Source organism: Schistocerca gregaria, chromosome 7 (genome assembly GCF_023897955.1).
Source record: "Schistocerca gregaria isolate iqSchGreg1 chromosome 7, iqSchGreg1.2, whole genome shotgun sequence".
In the NCBI taxonomy this organism is placed as follows: Eukaryota; Metazoa; Arthropoda; class Insecta; order Orthoptera; family Acrididae; genus Schistocerca; species Schistocerca gregaria.
This window is the reverse complement of record NC_064926.1, coordinates 191469978-191493162: the sequence shown is the minus strand read 5'-3', so window position 1 is coordinate 191493162 and position 23185 is coordinate 191469978. Positions and strand designations below refer to the sequence as shown.

Sequence of the window (23185 nt, the reverse complement as noted above, 5' to 3'; positions counted from 1 at the left end):
TGACCTCTTGGAAAGAACTCGGAGCGCACTATGCCGTTAAAATAGAAGAACACAGTGAATATAATCTCCACATTTGATGGCACTTGTCAAGTATTTTTCGGTCTTTGGTTATGGAGCTCGCTTCGGGTTGTTCCCGTGCTTGCAGCGGTCACTTGTGCGACATTTGGTTATGCAGTGACTTTTGCAGCTGCCTCTTTTCGTCTCATTCCTCTTCAATGACGGACCGTCACGTCCAATCGACACAAACGTTCGTCTGCTTTGTGATTTCGTGGATGATGTTTTACCGCTGTCCCTGTATGCGATATAAATCCCCGACACGGTGCCTCTTGAAACACCAAACATTTCGGCTATCTGGGCTGCAGGAGCACCCATCATACGAGCACCAAAAATGTCCCCACGTTCGAATTCACTTAGCTCCAACATAGTGTTCTCAATACTACACAAAACTCTGTTTTGGTAACGCCTGGCCGTTGCCGAGTATCGGGGACTTTGCACAGCTGCCGTTCATGGTCAAATACAACAGCCCAACCAGCAGGCTCGGTTAGTATCAGCATTTATGTTCAAGCATGCGTTTCTAGCAGTGTTTCCATATATTTTGTCCAACGCCTATATACTTTCCCGCTATTGAGCTGGTGCGCTGCTGGCGCCAGTCTCCATCGATTGTCATCCCGATCGTTGTGAGTCGATTTTCGATGCCTGCTCGTCTTCTTCGCATCTCTGGCGGATCGCTATTTAACAGCGGCGCGCGCGCTTGGGCAGCCGCTGCGGCGTGTTAGCCGTTGGAATGCAGATCCTCTGCCGACGGTGATTGGGACTTCCTTGATATTTGAAGGACAGATTTCCTTCGCGTCTGTTACATGTTACTCAAAGTGAATGGACTGGAGTCGTCGAATTGTCCCTTGGTGGGTTCTGTTCATGCTAATTGAACACCCGAGTGCACTGAAAACTATCTTGATTGTTTCAGTTACCTGTCACTGTATTTGGTCTGGCCTCCTGATATGTTGACGGCATTAAAGGGAGTGCTAGCTACGCGCAACAAATAGATATGAAGCCGTGCTTAATGTGTAGCTGGAGCTCATACCAATTCCATCTTTCCGGTGGAGCGTTGTGGTTTTGCGGAAGCTTAAATGTAGCTCAAAGTCGAGTATAGCTCTACTTCATCTTCTGGTCCGTGAATCTCCTGTATCTGTTAGAACCTTTCGGTCTGCTCGCGTCCATCACTAATTTTCAACGTAAAATTGATACTGCCCCATTTAAAGAGTATTTAAAATGCTATTATTCTATTCTGGGGATGAAATGTGTACCTCGTGCCTGTAAGTAATACTACAGAGAAGCCTAGTTGAGTTTATTAATCTGATAATACTTTTAATTTGTTAGAATTGATTAAGGTCAGTCCATGGAAGATGTCTTAGCTGTTGGAAGCAGTTTTAGAATTTCATATGAGTTATATGAAAGCCAGAGCATGTTTAAAGGTTTGTGAGATTCAGCTATGTCAGTTAAATTTAATGGTGGTTTTATGAACATTGTTTTAATTAGTGAAAATTGGTTGAGTAAATCTTGAAAGATCTGTGTTTATCGGACTTAAATGGATTAATGTTTTAATCTGAGTCCTGCTGGTCGTTCTGTAGGGCGGGTGACTTTCATTATAATCATTATTACTGTTAATTTCATTAAGAGCATGTCTTTGTAATAAAGAAGTGTGTGGCAACTACAAACTGGTTATGTGTTTAATTCCGATGTGTCGAAAGGAATTACACATCAAATATTAGACCAAGTGCATATCACAACTTAGTACGTTTATACAATTCAGACAACTTTCAGTACGCCAATTATCACTACGTTGGACAAAATAAGCTACTCCCTTTCCATTCTTGTCCCGTTTCTTTAAAAATAGTATAGTCGAATAGCAGACGGCATTTTATGCAGGGCATGTTTCAGTGTACATATTTGCATGTGACGTGAATATGAAAAGAGAGTAGGAGGCCTACAGTGAGTATGTGCTAGATGGTTGTGTGAATCAGTGCAGTAATATGGTTCGATGGAGAGTCGACAGAATGACAGAAAGCAGCTATCGTTCAAGGGCGTGCCCATGACACACGATGAATAAACTTGCCAGATTTCTTGATGTATCAACTGCTCAACGTCTCGACAAGGATCATTTGCAGTCATGTAACGTGTCGTAGTAGCAGCGGTGGTAAAAAGCTCGTAACCAACAGCGACCAGAGATGAGTCATGCATTGTCAACGGCAATAAGTTTCGATCCCGACAGTAACTGCTAACGTCAGTGAATACCTGTCCAACTGAATCATTTTCCGAGCAGACGCCGCGAAGGAAATAGCTTGCACTGGACTTTTGGAGTCGAGCACCTCGCAAAAGGCCATCACTGATGGCGATAAATACAGCAGCACGCCTTCAGAAACTGGACAACACCAGATTAGAAGCATGCATTGTCGTCCGACAAATGGCGATTTTGCTTCTTCTGAAATGCAAAGCGTGAAGTGCATCGAAGGCCTAATAAGGCGTTAAACCCAAAGTGTGTGGAGTGTGTAGTTAAAAGGCCAAACATCGTTCTTTGATGTTTTGTGGGACTTTATCGTACCGTGACTTGGACTCGCTCATTAATTCTACCTCGAATATCAATCAGGGTACTTAATTCAACATTCTTCGTGAACTAATTTTGCCGCTTGTTGTACCTTCATGGCGAGTATGTTATTAATAGTGCCATCTCTCAAGGTAACGAAAAGCGCCTTCGCTATTCGTCTAGCCACCTAATCCGCATCCTATAGAAATATCTGGGAATACTAGCGAGGGAGCGACAAACTTAGAAATGAACATAACCGCATTTGGTAGCTCTGTTGCATCTAGCCATCAATTTATGGTTACAGCTGAATGTGGCATATCTGAGGAAAGTGGTGGACTCTCTTCGGCAAAGAAATGAGGTCATTATCTAGAATAAAGAGCATGATGTCTCCTCTGTATCGCTAATTTTTGGCTATTTTGCTAAGTCTATAGTAAGCAAAAGTGAAAAATAGGTGGCTCATACAAAAGAATGGTCGAACTATTAGAGGTGCTTACATGCTTGTAACACAGGCTTGCTGTAGCGTATTCATTAAAATAAATAATAAAAAATAATAACCACCTTAAAATCTTTTGCAATGAGATAGTTGTGAGAGAATGTTCGTCAAAATATTGAAGAATAACTTAACTTCCATGGAAGACTTATCTTTTTAACATTAACTGAATTTTGCGTCGGTACTTGGTAGAACATGATAATAATGTTCTTGAAAATTATATTTATTTTGTCACGAAGCGGGTTGGGGCTTCTCACGCCATCTTCCAGGTGACAACTGAAGTCACAAACGCGGATAAACATGTTATGTGACTTACAAAAACACTATTTGTACAGAAGATACAAAACTGATAAAGTGTTTACATAAGAAAATATTACAATAATTACTTTAACTTAAAAAAAGAAAAAAGGAGGGGTAAACAAAGTTTCCATGTGGAGATAAATATATCGAATGATGAAAAGTAAAATGAATTTACCTTTTGAATCTAGTATTTGTAACGAAAACTTAATTTAACAAGGGATGGAAACTGAGTCTGATCATTTAATATTAGGCTGGCGTTCTGTGTCATATGTTTGTTCATTTCCATTATTTCCAGTGGGGTAATCTTTCTGCTTTTTTTGATAGAATGTGGAACGTCGAATTCTACGTCACATGTATGGTTTTCTGCTAAAAGATGATCCTAAACCGCCAGATTCTCTCACGTTTACGTAGCCTAGCTGCCACAGCTCTGCCTAACTGACCGCCATACTTTTACATACTGCCAGCAAGTAATTTTATGTACACCACTCTGTGCCAAGGGTTGCAATTTGTCTTTACTATTGAATAAAAATTTTGATATGTCATTGGTATTGCGAGACTAACTTTTTTGCAAGACTGTCTGAAGTGTAGCCATTATATGGAATTTTGCACCACGTTTTGAAACTATAGAGTGACTACTGTCATTGTAATTTTGTCAGAGACGGCTAAGAATTTGGAAAAGCAGTTGAAAGGGATGGATACTGTTTTCTGCAAGTGATTGTAGGCTGAGTATCAATAAAAGTAGAAAACGGGTAATGCAATGTATTGCAATTAAATCGGGTGTTACTGAGGGAATTAGAGGAGAGAATGTGACACTGAGAGTACTGGATGAGTTCTGTTACTTGTGTAGAAATATAACTGACGATGGAAAAAGAATGGAAGATCTTAAATGCTACAGGTAATAGGGGGAAGAAAAGCATTCTGAAAAAGGGAAATTTGTTAACATGAAATATAAATCTAAGTTTCATAAAGTCTTTTCTGAAGGTATTTATCTGGCTAGAGTGCAATCTTGTATGGAAGTGAAAAGCAGACGATGGGCAATTCTAACAAGAAGAAGATAGAATCTTTTGAAATGTGGTACTATAGAAGAATGCTGAAGTTTAGATGGGTGGATCGAATGACAAATGAGGAGACAGTAAATAGAATTGGGGAACAAGAAAACTATAGGAAAACATGACTAAAAAAGGTAACTGTTGGTAGGACACATCCTCAGGCATTAAAAGTTATCAAGTGGGTAATGGGAAGAAGTGTGGGGTTGAAGGAGTTGGGTTAACAGTACAGAGGGACACTACTACTTGTACTCTGAGGTGATAAAATTCATGGTATAGCGATGTGCATATGTACAGATCGCGGTAGTTCCACGTACACAAAGTATAAAGGGACAGTGCATTGGCGCAGCTGTCATTTGTACTCAAGTGATTAGTGTGTAAGAGTTTTCGACGTGATTATGGCTGGACGACGGGAATTAACAGGCTTTGAACGTGGATTGGAAGTTGGAGCTAGATGCGTGGTACATACCATTTCTGAATTCGTTAGGGAATTCAATATTCTGAGAACACAGTGTCAAGAATGTGCCGAGATTACCAAATTTCGGGCATTACCTCTCACAACGAACAATGCAGTGGTCGACGCCTTCCCTTAACGACCGAGAGCAGCAGCGTTTGCGTAGAGCTGTCATTGCTAAAATACAAGCAACAATGCATGAAATAACCGCATGGATCAATGTGAGACGTGCGACGAACGAATCCGTTAAGACAGAGCGGCAAAATTAGGTGGTATTGAGCAATGGTAGCAGATGACCGACGCGAATACCTTTGCTATTAGCACGACATCGCCTGCAGCGCCTCTTCTGGCCTCTTGAGCATATCGATTGTACCTCAGACGACTGGAAAACCGTGGCCTGGTCCCCGATTTCAGTTGACAGTAGGGTTCAAATATGGCGCAGTTCCCACGACGCCATGGACCCAAGCTCTGTGCCAGTTGCTAGTGGCTTCATAATGATGTGGGTTCTGTTTACATGGAACAGACTAGGTCCTCTGGTCTAACTGAACCGATCTTCCGTCTCTAATGCCCTCGTTGTCGACGGGACGTTAAAGACTAATCTCCTCCTCCTCCTCCTCCCCCTCCACACCCTGAACCAATCATTGACTGTAAATGGTTACGTTCGGCTACTTGGAAACCATCTACAGGGATTCAAGGACTTCGTGTTTCCAAACAAAGACGGAATGTTTATGGATGACAACGTTCCATGTCATCAGGCCACAGTTTTTCGCAATTGGTTTAAAGAACATACTGGACAACTCGAGCGAATGGTTTGGCCACCAAGATCGCCCGACATGAATCCCATGGAATGTTTATGCTACATATCAAGACGTCAGTTCGTGCACAAAACTCTACGCCAGCACCTTTGAAATTATCGATGGCTGAAGAGGCACCATGGTTCGATATTTCTGCGAGGGACTTCCAGTGACTTGCTGAATCCATTTCACGTCGAGTTGCTGCACTACTGAGGGCGAAATGAGCTCCGACAGGATAGTAGGAGGTATTCCGTGACCTTTGTCTCCCCAGTGTATACCGTAAACGGGCTAAAATCGATGTGGATAGTGGTAAGTTACGCAGAGAGATTTGCAGAGGATAGATTAGTATGGAGAGTTGCATCATACCAGTATTCAAATTGAAGACCAGAACAAGAACTTGTTTATTATTCTGTGTGTGTGGTAACACGAAAATATCTGTAAGTCTTCCAACTTACGTCGAAAAGGGGAAGGAACGTTGAAGTTGTATATCACATCAATTAGAAACAGAAATCTATCAAAGCTGAGCAGTGCGTGGACAATGGGCTGACTCTAACCTTGTTGAAAGAAACACCCTGCCATTTGCTTAGAACCATTTGTGAATATTACGAAAAACCTGAACCATGACAATTTTTCATAATGGGTTTAAGGAACGTCGTCCTTGTGTGATATATTACAGGGGAAGGCTTTATAGCAAAAAGTGAGTATTTTATTTGTCAAATTTTATTTACTATCTTTTCTTCCTTTCGTGTACTTATAAATCCATCTATAGAAGGTAGAGTTGTTTTTTGTTGTATAAAATGAACAGTTCTGATATTTATTTTCAAATCTTGTATATTCTTTTTCAACATAAGCATGGTTAACTAAATATTGACACAATGAATTGTGAAAATAGTGTGCAACTCTCTTCCACGTGGGGTTACAGCACAGTACGGAACACATGTGGAACTGGAACAGTAAGTTACAAGAGATGATTTATGTGATCGACTTGGGCGAACGTTATCGATAAACTAAGTCCATTTTTATGTTACATTATACATAGAAAAAGCTAAAGCTGTCATCTGCCTGAAGATTGTTTTTAACGGCACAGTGTTTTGCTAGACATGGCCTTGTTGCAGGTGATATGCCGTTGCCTTGATGCTATCTTTGAACTGTCTTTGTCCAGCCACTCCCTGGGGGCCAACGAATAATCGTGGGAAACGAACCACGATCCAGCTCACTGTGCGGCTGATCCCGGCGGAGGTTCGAGTCCTCCCTCGGGCATGGGTGTGTGTGTTTGTACATAGGATAATTTAGATTAAGCAGTGTGTAAGGTTAGGGACTGACGACGACGTCCACGATCCAGCTCGGGTTTTTTTACGTCAAAAAGTGCTGACTGATGTGACAGAAGTGGTACGTAACACATAAAACTCCTTGGACTGTCGGCTATTGAACTCAAGACCTTCAGTACTGATCCCCACAATTTTCAATAATGTTACAGATTTACCTCACATTAGAATCAAAAGACGCGTTACTTTTTATTTTAAAAGGCTATTGCAAATATTAATGTTTAACAGCTATGATGACATTATTGCGACAGCACTCCTGTGAACTGAATTAAGGTCCTATGGTCAGGAGAGAGAGCTAGTTGCCCATGAAATTCCGCTGTCAGTGCCTGAATATTGCTGACGCGGCATCGTACCAGATCTCAGTTTGCTACAATAGCGAGCTGAATTACCCTAAGCCTTGCCTGACGTTGCACCAACAAAGTCCCTTCGTGACCAGAGGTGAGTAAATCTACCGTTAACACTCGCAGTCCAGACCTGGCAGTAAGCTGTCTTCGACTGCTACCAACGCCGAGGCGTTCTCCACGTCGGCCGACGGTCGGATGTGCGTCACCCAGCTATGATTGCATCCAGCTTGTGTTAGTTGGTGGTCTATGGGCTTCCGGGATGTGATATAGCGCCATCCAGGTGGGTCCACCTTCAGGGTGATACGAAACAGCTTCTTAGTGCCTCCAGGGGGAGGCGTCAGATTGCCTTGCTCCCAACCCGTTGCCGAACAGCCACCAGTCTACGCTACTCATCCGTCAGTGATTGTCAGTACTGCTTATCACGTCCCGTACTTGGACTGGCGTATCATGTCAGTGTCTGACGCAGCACCACTGAGGAATGATTACCGCACAAGGGCACTGCACTGCTGTGTTTCGCTGAACGGGGAGCTACTGCCGCCGCGTCGGCTGCGGTGGCCGAGTGATTCTAGGCGCTTCAGTCCGGAACCGCGCGGCTGCTACGGTCGCAGGTTCGAATCCTGCCTCGGGCATGGATGTGTGTGCTGTTCTTAGGTTAATTAGGTTTTAGTAGTTCTATAGGGGACCGATGACCTCAGATGTTAAGTGCCATAGTACTCAGAGCCATTTGAACCCTTTTTTTACTGCCGCCGTCACAACAATGCTCTTCGCCGCTGAGGGGTCGCAGGGTCCATGCCTGACCACACCTTCCACGCACCGCCACTACCTGCTGGAAGACATCCTCGGAGAATACACACCGCCACTGCTGAGGAAGCGTTTATGAATTTACGACTGCAGAGGAACTGGCAGTAGGCACCCTAGAGCGTGAAGTCATCCTGAATCGATCGTCCTAGCTCAAATGGTATCCTAAGCCATGGCACTATTACTACAGATTACTAAGGAAGAAGGCGACGCACCATGTACTAATTATTTGAATGGGACGGAAATCAGTAGAGGGGGTGTACCGGGTGATCAAAAAGTCAGTATAAATTTGAAAACTTAATAAACCACGGAATAGTGTAGATAGAGAGGTAAAACTTGACACACATGCTTGGTATGACATGGGGTTTTATTAGTACCACCCCATATTGAAGGACGCGTGAAAGATCTCTTGCGCGCGTCGTTTGGTGATGATCGTGTGCTCAGCCGCCATATTCGTCATGCTTGGCCTCCTAGGTTCCCAGACCTCAGTCCGGGGCTTCGGGGTTCCCTGAAGTCGAAAGTGTATCGTGATGGACCGACATCTCTAGGGATGCTGAAAGACCACATCCGATGCCTCACCATAACTCCGGACATGCTTTACAGTGTTGTTATTAGCATTATCCTCGACTACAGTTATTTTTGAGGAATGATGGTGGACGTATTGAGCATTTCCTGTAAAGAACATCATCTTTGCTTTGTCTTACTTTGTTATGCTAATTATTGCTGTTCTGATCAGATGAAGCGCCATCTGTTGGACATTTTTTGAACTTTTGTATGTTTTTGGTTCTAATAAAACCCCATGTCATTCCAAGCATGTGTGTCAATTTGAACCTCTCTATTTACATTATTCCGTGATTTATTCAGTTTTCAAATTTATACTGACCTTTTTGATCACCCGGTACATATAAAGGTAAAGAACTGATCATAATTTCAGAAAAATTGGATGTTTTATTGATTAGAAAGAGATTCCACATTTGGCCTTTATACAAGCAGTTGATAGAGTTGTTGGATGTCCTCTTGAAGGATGTCGTGTCAGATTATGTCAGATTGGCGCGTTATATCCCGAGCAGGTTGGAGGTTACTGCCAATAATTGTCAAAAATTCCACTACCTTTCTGACTAAAGTAGGGTTTGACGAGCTCGAAGACAAGCAGTAGCAGCTCTTTCCGTGTACGGGCGGACTTTATCTTGACGAAATGTAAGCTCAGAATGGTTTGCATGGCGGGCAACAAAACATGGCGTAGAATATCGTCGGCGTACCGCTGTGCGGTAAGGATGCTGCAGATGACAAACAAAGGAGTTCTGCTATGAAAACAAATGGACTTCAGACCAATACTCATTGTTGCCGGGCTGTACGGCGGGTGAAAATCAGGTTGACATCCTATCGCCGAACGGGGAGTCTCCAGACATTAATTTTAATTTTAATAATTAACAGCCTCAGTTGCACTGTTTGCCTAGAATTTACCTAGGTTTCAGTCGGGATAACGCAACCTTCTTCATAATAACAGTAACTACCGTCTTTGCTCTTAAAGTAGTAAAGGAGTTTTTCTATTTGGGGAGCAAAACAGCTGATGATGGTCGAAGTAGAGAGGATATAAAATGTAGACTGGCAATAGCAAGGAAATCGTTTCTGAAGAAGAGAAATTTGTTAACATCGAGTAGAGATTTAAGTGTCAGGAAGTCGTTTCTGAAAGTATTTGAATAGAGTGTAGCCATATATGGAAGTGAAACATGGACCATAAATAGTTTGGACAAGGAGAGAATAGAAGTTTTCGAAATGTGGTGTTACAGAATAATGTTGAAGATTAGATGGGTAGATCACATCACTAATGAGGAGGTGTTGAATAGGATTGGGGAGAAGAGAAGTTTGTGGCACAACTTGACTAGAAGAAGGGATCTGTTGGTAGGACATGTTCTGAGGCATCAAGGGATCACCAATTTAGTATAGGAGGGCAGCGTGGAGGGTAAAAATCGTAGAAGGAGACCAAGAAATGAATAAACCAAGCAGATTCAGAAGGATGTAGGTTGCAGTAGATACTTGGAGATGAAGAAGCTTGCACAGGATAGAGTAGCATGGACTGTTGCATCAAACCGGTCTCATGACTGAAGACCACAACAACAACAACCGTCTTTCCATAGTGGACATCGTCAAGCTAAAACTACAAATCCCTAAATTACCGTCAGACTGTAAAAACGTACCTGAAACGGCCTCAGCCCCACTTCGCGAACGCGATGCGGCAGCCACGAGTGCTGTACTGGAACTGACCATAGCGTCATGAGGCCCGCCTAGGCGGAAACTGTGTGATGGGTACTTGTTGGAACAAGACGTCAACTTAACTTCTGAGCTTGAATTTACTAGTAAAGTGAAAAATAGGTATAGCTGAGGGAAAGGGCGTATATGTTAACCTGCGCAGAACGTAATTAAATTGACCATATTAACATTTATGAAGTATTCATCGGTCACGACATCAGGAAGACATGTGCTTACGAGGTATGGCCTAGCTAGGAAAATTTTTGTGCTTAAGCACGAAGTTTAATGACCTAAGAAGAACTTAGGAGTGGGAATAACAATATAAAGCCAACATCGTCATTATTACCACTAGAAGTTTTTAAGACGTAATTGTTAAGCGCTTGTTTAGTTATGGTTATAACGCATGGACATCTTATTGACTTACCACACAAATGGTCATGACTGAACTCAGGAACAAGTCTATATCTAATCTCTAACATCCGGCAATACGGGCCGTATAAAATAGATGGTCATTATTCAGAATTAGTATATTCTACATGAAATGGTGTAGAATCAAGTCAAAAACTAATACACGTGCCTGATTGAGTTCATTGGAGAATTTATGGTTATGAGTTGCAGATAACACTAAACTCATAACCATAAATTCGCCATGAAGCTTAATTGCTTGACTTAAGTCTTGGTAGTGGCGGCTTGTGAAGGAAAATGAAGTGAGCTGCAGATGTTGTAGCCTGGCCGCCGAAAGCCTTTGCATGTCTGGGGGGTGCTATTACAGCAAGGCAGCACAGGTTCTCCGGAAGTGTGGGGCGGAGACGGCCTGTGATGATGCGACATGATTCATTAAGAGCTACTTCCACAATGCCAGAGTGGCAAATCTGATACCACACAGGGCAGGCATATTCTCCCACAGAATATCACAAGGCTAGTGCGGATGTTTTTATTGTCCCTGGCTGCGACCCCCAAGTTGTTTCTGCGATCTTCCATACCACATTATTTCATGCACCTACTTTCTGCTTGGAACGTTTGCAACATTTCTTAAACATCAGCGCTCGATCCAAAGAAAATCCCCGCCCCAGATATTGAGGGACTGTGCAGTGTTCCTGCAGAGTTACTCCACAGATAATTTGCAGGTTTCTAGTAGCCTCCTTTTTCTTCAGGTGGAATACACACGTCTGCCTCTGAGAAGGATTTGGCTTCAGCTGATTCATTTTGCAGCAGGTGGACAGTAAGCCCAGGGATTTTGACAGCTTTCGTTCGATTCTTTCAATGTCATTTCTCTGAGCAGTATCGGCTTGATCATATGCGTAAATCATTCTGGCATCCTAGAAGATTTTGCAGTAATAGTTCGTCTTAATGGCAGGCCGGAGTGGCCGTACGGTTCTAGGCATTACAGTCTGGAACCGAGCGACCGCTCCGGTCGCAGGTTCGAATCCTGCCTCGTTCATGGATGTGAGTGATGTCCTTAGGTTACTTAGGTTTAATTAGTTCTAAGTTCTAGGCGACTGATGACCTCAGAAGTTAAGTCGCATAGTGCTCAGAGCCAGTTCGTCTTAATAATAATGCTTGTTGCATGCACCAATCTATTTATTAACAAATTAGGATATTGAAATCAGAACTGATGGAACACGAACAATGGATTGGTCTACGTATGTGTTAAATGCTTCATCATAGCTGATATAAATTTTATTGTATTTGCTGTTGCCCGTATGAAATTGTATATCGAAACGATGTAACAGCTGTTGAAGATTAGAATTTGCCACACCCTGTTAAACGAAACTTATAATGCATAGATGGATCGTAATGCAGGTCAATCTGTAACGTTACTGAATGACGGGAGATAATATAGCACATAAAATGAACACTTTCTATTGATACTCTTGCGATAGTAGATACTGTAAGAAATCGACTATAATTTCTAATTTCTTCCAGATACTTGTTACTCTGCCGTAGTGTCACCCATAAAAGACATACAGACTTTATTTACAAAGCATCGTGTTAAAATCGGGAGTGTCGAGACGTCAGACATGCTATTTGTTTCCTGTAATAAACTAAATCTGCATTTCCTAGGGTAAGTGTAAGAACACTCGACAACGGTAAAGGATAATGAAATGAATCGGTTAACTTAAATAGTGACTTGTTCCTGGCAGTCGATTCTTGGCAGCAAATCCTGGTGATCGGGAGTAGATCTGAATATCATACCCTTCGAACATGTGTGAACTGGTTTAAATAACGTAGCAACACCAGTGTATGTTACGTAATGGAATCAGTGACAAAGAGTAATAAAATTTTGTCTCGCGATAGCAGAAATTGTAATCACAGTAATGGCGCTACCCGAAATATTCGAAGTACCTCGAAAGGAACATTAAAGATCCAGAAATTTCAATTCTCTGTGCAAACCTGCCGCCTGGCTGTTAAAGGTGCACGGTCAGTGTAAAATTAAATTCTATTAATAGCGTATACCATCGGTGTAAGAAGAAATGTGTCCGCAGTTTAACCGCGTACGTGTAGCTCGATGAGGGACGGTAATAAAGTGACGTCATTACTGTGAGGCAAGCGAAGGGGGAGCAGGTGGCCGACTCCAGAACTAATTACCGCTGCACGGATTTTAATTCCCAGCGCGAAAGTGATAAACGGCTCTCGTGAAGAGGCGAACGGAAGGGAATATCGCCGGTTATTTATGGCTGACTGTGGAATAACATTAACATTTCGTGTAGGAGTCTATAGGGCAGCACATAATTCATATGGTCAAGCGGTTGTATAGCTATCTGATCTCATAGGGCAAATGTGTGTCGTGAGGCATCGTGCGGCAAAGTACGTGACTCGAAGCTGGAACAATGAACACGCTAACTGAAAACTTAATGGACAGATGTGCATGTGCAATTTTGTGTTGTTGATTTTTGTCTTTAGGGTGGGCTAAAGATGAGTCGTTAACGCTTATGCTGTTTTTTCTATGTGTCTGGAAATGTAGTGGTACGTAAAATTTTCATTAGTTGATGGAAACATGCTTCTGAGGGGAATGGGGTCCTGTAGCAACCCCAGGAACTGAGCAGGCTGACACTGCTACAGGGAATGCTTGGTAGCAGCTAGTGTAACAAATAAACTGTAAAATTGGTCATGGTGTTGTTGTTGTTGTTGTGGTCTTCAGTCCTGAGACAGGTTTCATGCAGCTCGCCATGCTAATCTATCCTGTGCAAGCTCCTTCATCTCCCAGTACCTACTGCAAAATACATCCTACTGAATCTGCAGAGTGTATTCATCTCTTGGTCTCCCTATACGATTTTTACCCTCCACGCTGCCCTCCAATGCTAAATTTGTGATCCCTTGATGCCTCAGGACATGTCCTACCGACCGATCCCTTCTTTTAGTCAAGTTGTGCCACAAACTTCTCTTCTCCCCAATCCTATTCAATACCTCCTCATTAGTTACGTGACCTACCCACCTAATCTTCAACATTCATTTACTACTTTAAGTGTCTCATTTCCTAATCTAATTCCCTCAGCATCGCCCTACTTAATTCGACTACATTCCATTATCCTCGTTTTGCTTTTGTTTATGTTCATCTTATATCCTCCTTTCAAGACACTGTCCATTCCGTTCAACTGCTCCTCCAAGTCCATTGCTGCCTCTGACAGAATTACAATGTCTTCGGCGAACCTCAAAGTTTTTATTTCTTCTCCCTGGATTTTAATACCTGCTCCAAATTTTTCTTTTCTTTCCTTTACTGCTTGCTCAATATACAGATTGAATAACATCGGGGAGAGGCTACAACCCTGTCTCACTCCCTTCCCAACCACTGCTTCCCTTTCATGTCCCTCGACTTTTGTAACTGCCATCTGGTTTCTGTACAAATTGTAAATAGCCTTTCGCTCCCTGTATTTTACCCCTGCCACCTTTAGAATTTTAGGGTATTCCAGTCAACATTGTCAAAAGCTTTCTCTAAGTCTACAAATGCTAGAAACGTAGGTTTGCCTTCCTTAATCTTTCTTGTAAGATAAGTCGTAAGGTCATATGACACTTTAATTCACGGTAGTATATGCAGAACGGAATAAACACAGTACTAAGAAAACCATATACACATTAAAAGTAAGTAATAACTGAAGGAAAAAGACATTTTGCCTCTACAATAAGCTGACTGGCTTATTATACACTTTCTTAGGTTTAGTCGCAATCACAGAATACGATTTCAAATAAGCATTGGTTATCTTCAGATTCATGCATTCGTTGACACATGTTCTGTACAGCCCATCAGGAATGTGAAACTAATCCAGTTATACTTTAGCAGGCATAAACAGTGATTGATGGTTTCTTCTGTAAAGTACACTAACAACAAATTAAGACGAATGCTAAATTACTTAAACTAGTAAACACTGTAAACTAGCTATTGTCTGCCGCTGTGCTTGCATGTCACTACTTTTGTTGTGATGAGTAACGTAATAACGTCAGTAGTCCTCACCTTGTCTGCCTGTTTGGGTAAACATAGCTCATGATTCACACACCCTGTTGCCCACCCATGCTGTCCCAACGCACGATGCGTCATTATGTGGAGCATCTCTGCGAAGTGATGTGTACACTTGGGCATGGGTAGCAACACGCATCTGTGTATAGTGCTATTGTAATAAAGGTTGGCGAACGATATGTGTTACCAATTGTTTCTTTCACAATTTACGACGCATGACCACCCTTCGTCAAGCGATCAATTCAAAACGACCAGGCAATCTCACCCGTGGGGTCATTCTGCTCCAGGACAATGAAAAGCCTGATACGGTCAACACAGTCGCGGCACTAATGCAGAAATTCAAATGGGAAATTCTCAGCCACGTTCCGGTCCTCTCTGCATGTGATTACGCCATTTTTGGCCCCCTTAAAATGGCTCTGAGGGGCAAGGGATTCACCTCGGACGACGACATCCAGCTGTACATACGGAACTGGTTAACATCACATCCCTGGGAATTTTATCCATTCACCGCCTTGTGTCAAAGTGGGATAAGTGTCTCAACAGCCAGGGTCAATACTTGTAACATATAGGTACTGGTTTCTGTAATTCTGCCTCCGGCTCGTTTCTTTTTAAACGCCCCTTATACAACATTTTTCCAACTCGTTATAGAAACACTTTGGGGCGGCCAAAGTGAGCTGTTGGTAACAGATTTCTCTCAAGAAGATAGTTGAATACATTTATTCGAATGTGATGATAATTTTGGAACCGAATACTTTAGTAAAGCCGAGTACAATTACTAAAAATGTTTGAGAACAGCGCTTGTTAAGCGCTGGGTACTCACAGCCTTCTGATGCCTGGAGTGTAGTCGAAGGTGTCCGGTCTGATCGCCTCCAGGAAGTTGTCAGTCATTATCCTGCAACACAAAGAAACGCTTATGAAAAGTGTGCAAACTGTGTGATCACACATAGGGGAAAGAGAAAGTCTGTATTCGCCAAATGCTGACCCCATATTTCCACTGTCTCATCACATGAAACCACGTGATCCTGCCGATGGTGATCAGACCGTTTGTAGCGAAGTATGGAAAGACCTGCAGAGTATCGATACTGTTTTAGGGGTTGACAGTTGACCCTCAACGCAAAACAAATGTGACATATTGCGTATGAATGGTCAGAAAGGCCCGTTATTGTATGATTACACGATGTCAACACAATGACTGGAAGCCGAAGAATCTGCTAAATATCTAGAAGTATGTGAACAGAATGATTTAAATTGGAAAGACGTCATAAAATTAATGGCAGGTAAGGCCGACACTGAGATTCGCTGAAAGAATCCTCGGGAAATGAAGTCCATCCACAAAGGGGCCAGCTTTCGAAAAATATTTTGACCAATACTTGAATATTACTCGTCGGTATGGGATGCGTACAAGATAGTATCAGTGGATGAAATAGAGGAAATCCAAAGGAAAGTAGTGCTTTTCGTTACTGGTTCATTTAGTAAGGTCGAAAGCGTCACGGATGGTCAGCCAACTACATTGGTAGACACTGCAAGAGAGGCACTGTGAATCACTGTGAGGTTTACCGTTAAAATTCCGAGACCTAAAAGTGTGTAAACGTATATACGGTTTAATAGCAGAAGATCAAATAAGAATATAAGCGATTTTCTTACATTTAAATACTGTAAATGATTGGTATGATTTCTCTTATCAACCCTCCTTTCATACTGTATTTTAATTTTCTTAGATCATGGGCTTAATGCATTTTCTAGCATAGCTTTATGATTGAACTGAAGAGTTCCCAGTAAAAATAACGCGACACGTCATTCTGAATGGAGAGAATCGTCAGATGCAAAGCTTGGAGCATACTCATAGAGAGTTTTACAGGATCATTGATGTTCTCAAAAGAAGAGGATCCGGAAATTTAGATCTCTCAAAACGTTATTTTAACGAACTATAATGTACAGCACTAACATTTTATTACGTGTTGTATTAATTAAGTTAAATATTATTTCTGAGTTCACTATTTTTTATAGTAAGGTGAACACACGTGAATTTGAACTACAGGATACCGAAAAGAAAGGGAATAATCTTCAATATTTTAGCCTACTGTTTAGACAGGGTGATTCAAAAGTAACTGTACACACATTGTGGGTGTAATGTACGCAACAAAATAAGAGTAAAACAATAAATAAAGATTTGCCTGAAACTGCTTTATTTCCGAGTTAAGATTATGATGAGTAATGCTATTTGAGGCAGGCATATGCCAGTACAGGCTTTTGGCGTGTCGTGTTCGCCTTTCTTTACCTGACTTCGGTGTGGTCCGTTATACTCTATGGCGCTGTTGTAGTTCAGCGGCACCAGACGTACTACATACACTCATTCTGTCGGTGCGATGGCGTATTCAGACACTGAATTCCCAAATACTGGCATCCTTTACGGCGCAATACACGAACAGCGAGACGACAGTACATGGAAATGTTTCCAAACAAAATAGTACCAAACCATCAGAATTTCATTTCGGTGAACAGGCGTTTAGCCGGCCGCTGTGTCCGAGCAGTTCTAGGCGCTTCAGTCACTAACCGCGCTGCTGCTACGGTCGCAGGTTCGAATCCTGCCTCGGGTATGGATGTGTGTGATGTTCTTAGGTTAGTTAGCTTTAAGTAGTTCTAAGTGTGGGGGAGTGATGACCTCACATGTTAAGTCCCACAGTGCTCAGAGCCATTTGAACCATTTCTGAACAGGCGTTTAAGAAAATATGGCATTCGTGGTGCACCAAGGTTAGGTCGTTCTCATTTGGATGAAGTGGGTGTTGAGAACGTCCTCGACATGGTAGGTGAAGATCCGGATAATAAGTACCCGCCGTATAAGTGCCACTGTAGGTGTCCCTCAATCAGCTGTATGGCACCTGCTTCGGAGACAGCAATCCCATTCATTTCTTCGGCAGAAGGTACAGGAGCTGACAGCTGTAGACCACCATAGACATAAGAAATTCTGTCAGTGGTTACTCGAGAACCATGCTGCTGATCCACTGTTCAGTCGTCGGGTGCTGGTCACGAATGAGAGCCTCTTTAGTCGTGCGGTTGTCATGAACGGTCATAACATGCACGTCCTACATCTACATCTGCAATTATACTCCGCAATCCACCCAGCGGTGTGTGGCGGAGGGCACTTTACGTGCCACTGTCATTACCTCCCTTTCCTGTTCCAGTCGCGTATGGTTCGCGGGAAGAACTACTGTGTGAAAGCCTCCGTGCGCGCTCTAATCTCTCTAATTTTACATTCGTGATCTCCTCGGGAGGTATAAGTAGGGGGAAGCAATATGTTCGATACCTCATCGAGAAACGCACTCTCTCGAAACCTGGCGAGCAAGCTACACCGCGATGCAGAGCGCCTCTCTTGCAAAGTCTGCCACTTGAGTTTGTTAAACATCTCTGTAACGCTATCACGGTTACCAAATAACCCTGTGACGAATCGCGCCGCTCTTCTTTGGATCTTCTCTATCTCCTCCGTCAACCTGATCTGGTACGGATCCCACACTGATGAGCAATACTCAAGTATAGGTCGAACGAGTGTTTTGTAAGCCACCTCCTTTGTTGATACACTACATTTTCGAAGGACTCTCCCAATGAATCTCAACCTGGTACCCGCCTTACCAACAATTAATTTTATATGACGTATGAGAGTCCTCGCGTATCTACAGTTCGAGGATAGCAACGTCGTTTTGTAGTGAACAGTTGGCGAGGTGTGGACGATCGCATGTCACTCCGTACAGCTTGACTGGCAGAGTTTTTGGAACATGAATTGGGTGGCCTGCTTCATGATGTCCCACTCCTTTATGCACGAGGCTTCCCCTGCAAATTTCAGCAGGGAGGCAAGAGTGTATCTCAGTGTTGCTCACATCCGCAAGTAGATAAGTAGTGCAGGGCCTGTTGCATGACCTGCCAGATCTCCTGATCTTCACACTCTCGACTTCTAGAGTTGGGGTCGCCTCAAGGAACTCGTCTATGGTCCTGCAACTGAGACTGTAGCACAACTACAGCAGTGAAGTGAAAATGGCCGTGTAACTGTGCGCAACGAGGTGAACGGAGCCTGTAACATAACGAGAGCGGTAAGACGTCGAGCACGTCACTGTCTTCGTCTACATGGACATGATTTGAACATGTTCTAGCATATGCAGGGTGTTACAAAAAGGTACGGCCAAACTTTCAGGAAACATTCCTCACACACAAATAAAGAAAAGATTTTATGTGGACATGTGTCCGGAAACGCTTAATTTCCATGTTAGGGCTCATTTTAGTTTCGTCAGTATGTACTATACTTCCTCGATTCACCGCCAGTTGGCCCAATTGAAGGAACGTAATGTTGACTTCGGTGATTGTCTTGACATGCGACTCATTACTCCACAGTACTAGCATCAAGCACATCAGTACGTAACGTTAACAGGTTAGTGTTCATCACGAACGTGCAGTCAGTGCAGTGTTTACAAATGCGGAGTTGGCAGATGCTCATTTGATGTATGGATTAGCACGGGGCAATAGCCGTGGCGCGGTACGTTTGTATCGAGACAGATTTCCAGAACGAAGGTGTCCCGACAGGAAGACGTTCGAAGCAACTGATCGGCGTCTTAGGCAGCACGGAACATTCCAGCCTATGACTCGCGACTGGGGAAGACCTAGAACGACGAGGACACCTGCAATGCACGAGACAATTCTTCGTGTAGTTGACGATAACCCTAATGTCAGCGTCAGGGAAGCTGCTGCTGTACAAGGTAGCGTTGACCACTTCACTGTATGGAGAGTGCTACGGGTGAACCAGTCGTTTCCGTACCATGTACAGCGTGTGCAGGCACTGTCAGCAGCTCATTGGCCTCCACGGGTACACTTGCGCGTGTGGTTCATCCAACAATGTGTCAAATCCTCATTTCAGTGCAAATGTTCTCTTTACGAATGAAGCTTCATTCCAACTTGATCAAATTCTAAATTTGCACAATCAACATGTGTAGGCTGACGAGAATTCGCAAGCAATTGTGCAATCACATCATCAACACAGATTTTCTGGAACGTTTGGGCAGGCATTGTTGGTGATGTCTTGATTGGGCCCCATGTTCTTCCACCTACGCTCAATGGAGCACGTTATCATGATTTCATACGGGATACTCTACCTGTGCTGCTAGAACATGTGCCTTAACAAGTACGACACAACATGTGGTTCATGCACGATGGAGCTCCTGCACATTTCAGTCGAAGTGTTCGTACGCTTCTCAACAACAGATTCGGTGACCGATGGATTGGTAGAGGCGGACCAAGTCCATGGCCTCCACGCTCTCCTGACCTCAACCCTCTTGACTTTCATTTATGGGGGCATTTGGAAGCTCTTGTCTACGCAGCCCCGGTACCAAATGTAGAGACTCTTCGTGCTCGTATTGTGGACGGCTGTGATATAATACGCCATTCTCCAGGGATGCATCAGGGATTCCATGCGAAGGAGGGTAGATGCATGTATCCTCGCTAACGGAGGACATTTTGAACATTTCCTATAACAAAGTGTTTGAAGTCACTCTGGTACGTTCTGTTGCTGTGTGTTTCCATTCCATGATTAATGTGATTTGAAGAGAAGTAATAAAATGAGCTCTAACATGGAAAGCAAGCGCTTCCAGACACAAGTCCACATAAAATATTTTCTTTCTTTGTGTGTGAGGAATGTTTCCTGAAAGTTTGGCGGCACCTTTTTGTAACACCCTGTATATACAGTCCATAGTTGTGTTGAATTTAGAGTCCCTTCGTGTTATTCCTTTCTGAGAAGAGGTAATTTTGTGTTGTTTGTGTTGCACTTGTGATCTCTACACTACTGCATTAGTCTGAAATAAATTAATTTCAGACAAGACCTTAGATAGCATTTTGCGCTTATTTTGATGCATACATTACACCATTGAAGGATGTATGGTTACTTTTGCACAAAGAGTTGTGTTGTCTCTGTTGCACTTGTGATCTCTTCTCTACTACGTATCTCAGTAATAAAGCAGCTTCAGAGAAAACTTTATGTACACTGCCCTCCATAAGTTTGGAAACACCATGCTGCTGATTACAATGGAGCAAGATGAAAGTGATCTATGTGAGTTATTGGTTAGATACGGAATAGCAAGCTCAAATAACGGTTAATAATGAAACGTACAATATTAATTATTTTACATATACATACATATTGGAACATACTAATACTGCCCCGTTTTAAGTAAACCTACGTTACCTTTCCAAGCATTTGTAGTAAACACGACAGGTGGAGCGAGTAGACCGCATGGCTATGTAGATGTACGTTGTTTACATTACTGTTCACTAGTAGTTGCGTTTGCATAAAGGTATAACACGCCGCGAAAGTAACTGAAAATGGCCCCAAGGTGCCAGATTCCTCATGAATCACGGGTAATGATAATAACTTAGCACCAAGAAGGCAATAATGACAAATAGCAAAGAAACTGATGATTTCCATCAGCTGCGTTGTCAAAACCATACACCGGCATCGAGAAACAGGCTCCTATGGAGATCGTCCTCGCTCAGGAGCCCCCGGGAAAATATCAGAACGTCAGGAAAAGTATTTGGTAGCGACCAGTAAACGTAAGAGATTAATAACTGTCCGTGAATTGACTGCTAAAGTAAATGCAGCGAGGGATACACCGGTGAGTAAGTCAACAGTGAGACGACACCTGGCAGACAACAACCTCGTGGGTTATGTAGCAACGTGGAAACCGCTGTTGCGCCCTGTTAACAAGAAGAAAAGGCTTAAGTGGGCTAAGACACACAAACACTGGACAGCAGGGGATTGGGAAGGGTCTTATTCACTGATAAATCCAACTTAGAAACATTTGGAAGTAAACGCCGTCAATTTGTACGCTCTTTACCCCATGGACGGTTGAATCCTCAGTGTGTAATTCCAACTGTAAAGCATGGAAGAGGTTCTGTGATGGTATGGGGATCCTTTGTAGGGAATAAAGTGGGAGATTTGGTGAAAATAGATGAAATAAACCAAAAGGATTATCATGCCATTCTCCAGCGACATTCTAAGACATCTGGTTTGCATCTAATTGGGAAAGGGTTTGTCTTGCAGCAAGACAACGACCTGAAACATACGTCCCGCTTGTGTCAGAACTATGTGAAGTCTCTGGAGGTTCGTAAAATATTGAAAATCATGTCCTGATTGTAAACCAATCGAGGTGCTATGGGATGCTTTGGACAGAAGGATCTGACAATGGGAAATCATGAGTGGGTCACAATTGTGGGAGGTCCTGCAGCAGGAATGGAGATTAATTCCAACTGAAACTTTGGTAAAAGTGACGCAGCGCATGCCGAGAATGTGCAAGGCAGTGATGAAAGCAAAGGGTGGCTATTTTGAGGAATCGAAAATTTAATGCTTGCATCTTCCTGTGTATTATTTGAGCTTAATAAACCTTTGCAAAACAACAAAATGCATTTTTATGCAGTATTTCCTTTCCATTGTCTATAATTACTAGGTGTTTCCAAACTTATGCAGGGGAATGTATTTTTCACTCTCATTTTGAGCTTAATTACACTCTGTACAGCTGTCCAAAGCTTTGAAAAAATTTCATTGTGCGATCATCTTCCCTGTCTTTCCTTGCTGTTGGTGTCCATAGCAGAGTGCTGTCCACGAAACAGCCAAGATACCACGTACTTTGAAGATTAAAAAATTTTCACAAGTGGTCCATTCCAGTTCAGAAAAAGTAGTGAAGAAACATACTTTGTTAACAGAGTGGCGTTGCCTTCAGTAACTATCAGATTCACATTCAGTGGACGATACTGGAACTGTATTGAAGTAATTGTCAACGGAAGCCAACAACTGGATACTTCTCTTTGTTTTCACAATTTCTAGCAAAGTTCTCACAATTGTCAAAAACATACTCACGAAATGGTTTAATCTCACCATGTTTGTACTACTGAAAGAGAACTGTAAGTATCTCACTATTTTTCCCCCTAAAAATTCTATCTTACCACATATCAAAATAGGCAGTTGCGATTCTTTCTCTTCAGAGATGCGTACCATCACAAATCAAGTAATATATATGAACAGAGGATAATGTCGGAATCTCCATGAGGCGGATAATTCAGAAGCACATAGAAAATTTATAACGCTAGACAACTGTAGCGAAACGCAGGAAGACATTCAGAGATTTGACTCTTGTTGCACGGATTTGCAGCTGACCGTGAACTGAAACAAATATGACGTACTGGGCATACAGGGCTAATAGATCTGTCAACGGTTTGGTTACACGCTTATCAGGACTACAGGTTTTAGAGGCAAATAACTAATAAAGTGAATATAAAATACGAAGACTCAGATATTGCAAGCGATATTCCTAATATCAGA

General features: G+C 42.6%; 1 protein-coding gene across 1 annotated transcript in view; it reads right to left on the bottom strand.

Annotated features, from left to right (window-relative positions):
• The window catches only part of LOC126282058 (lutropin-choriogonadotropic hormone receptor-like), an 800001-nt gene that overhangs the window by 549441 nt on the left and 227375 nt on the right, over window positions 1–23185 (bottom strand). Inside the window, exon 2 of the mRNA XM_049981496.1 lies at window positions 15656–15727. Coding sequence (XP_049837453.1) covers window positions 15656–15727 — 72 coding nt within the window. The remainder of the gene's footprint in view (window positions 1–15655; window positions 15728–23185) is intronic.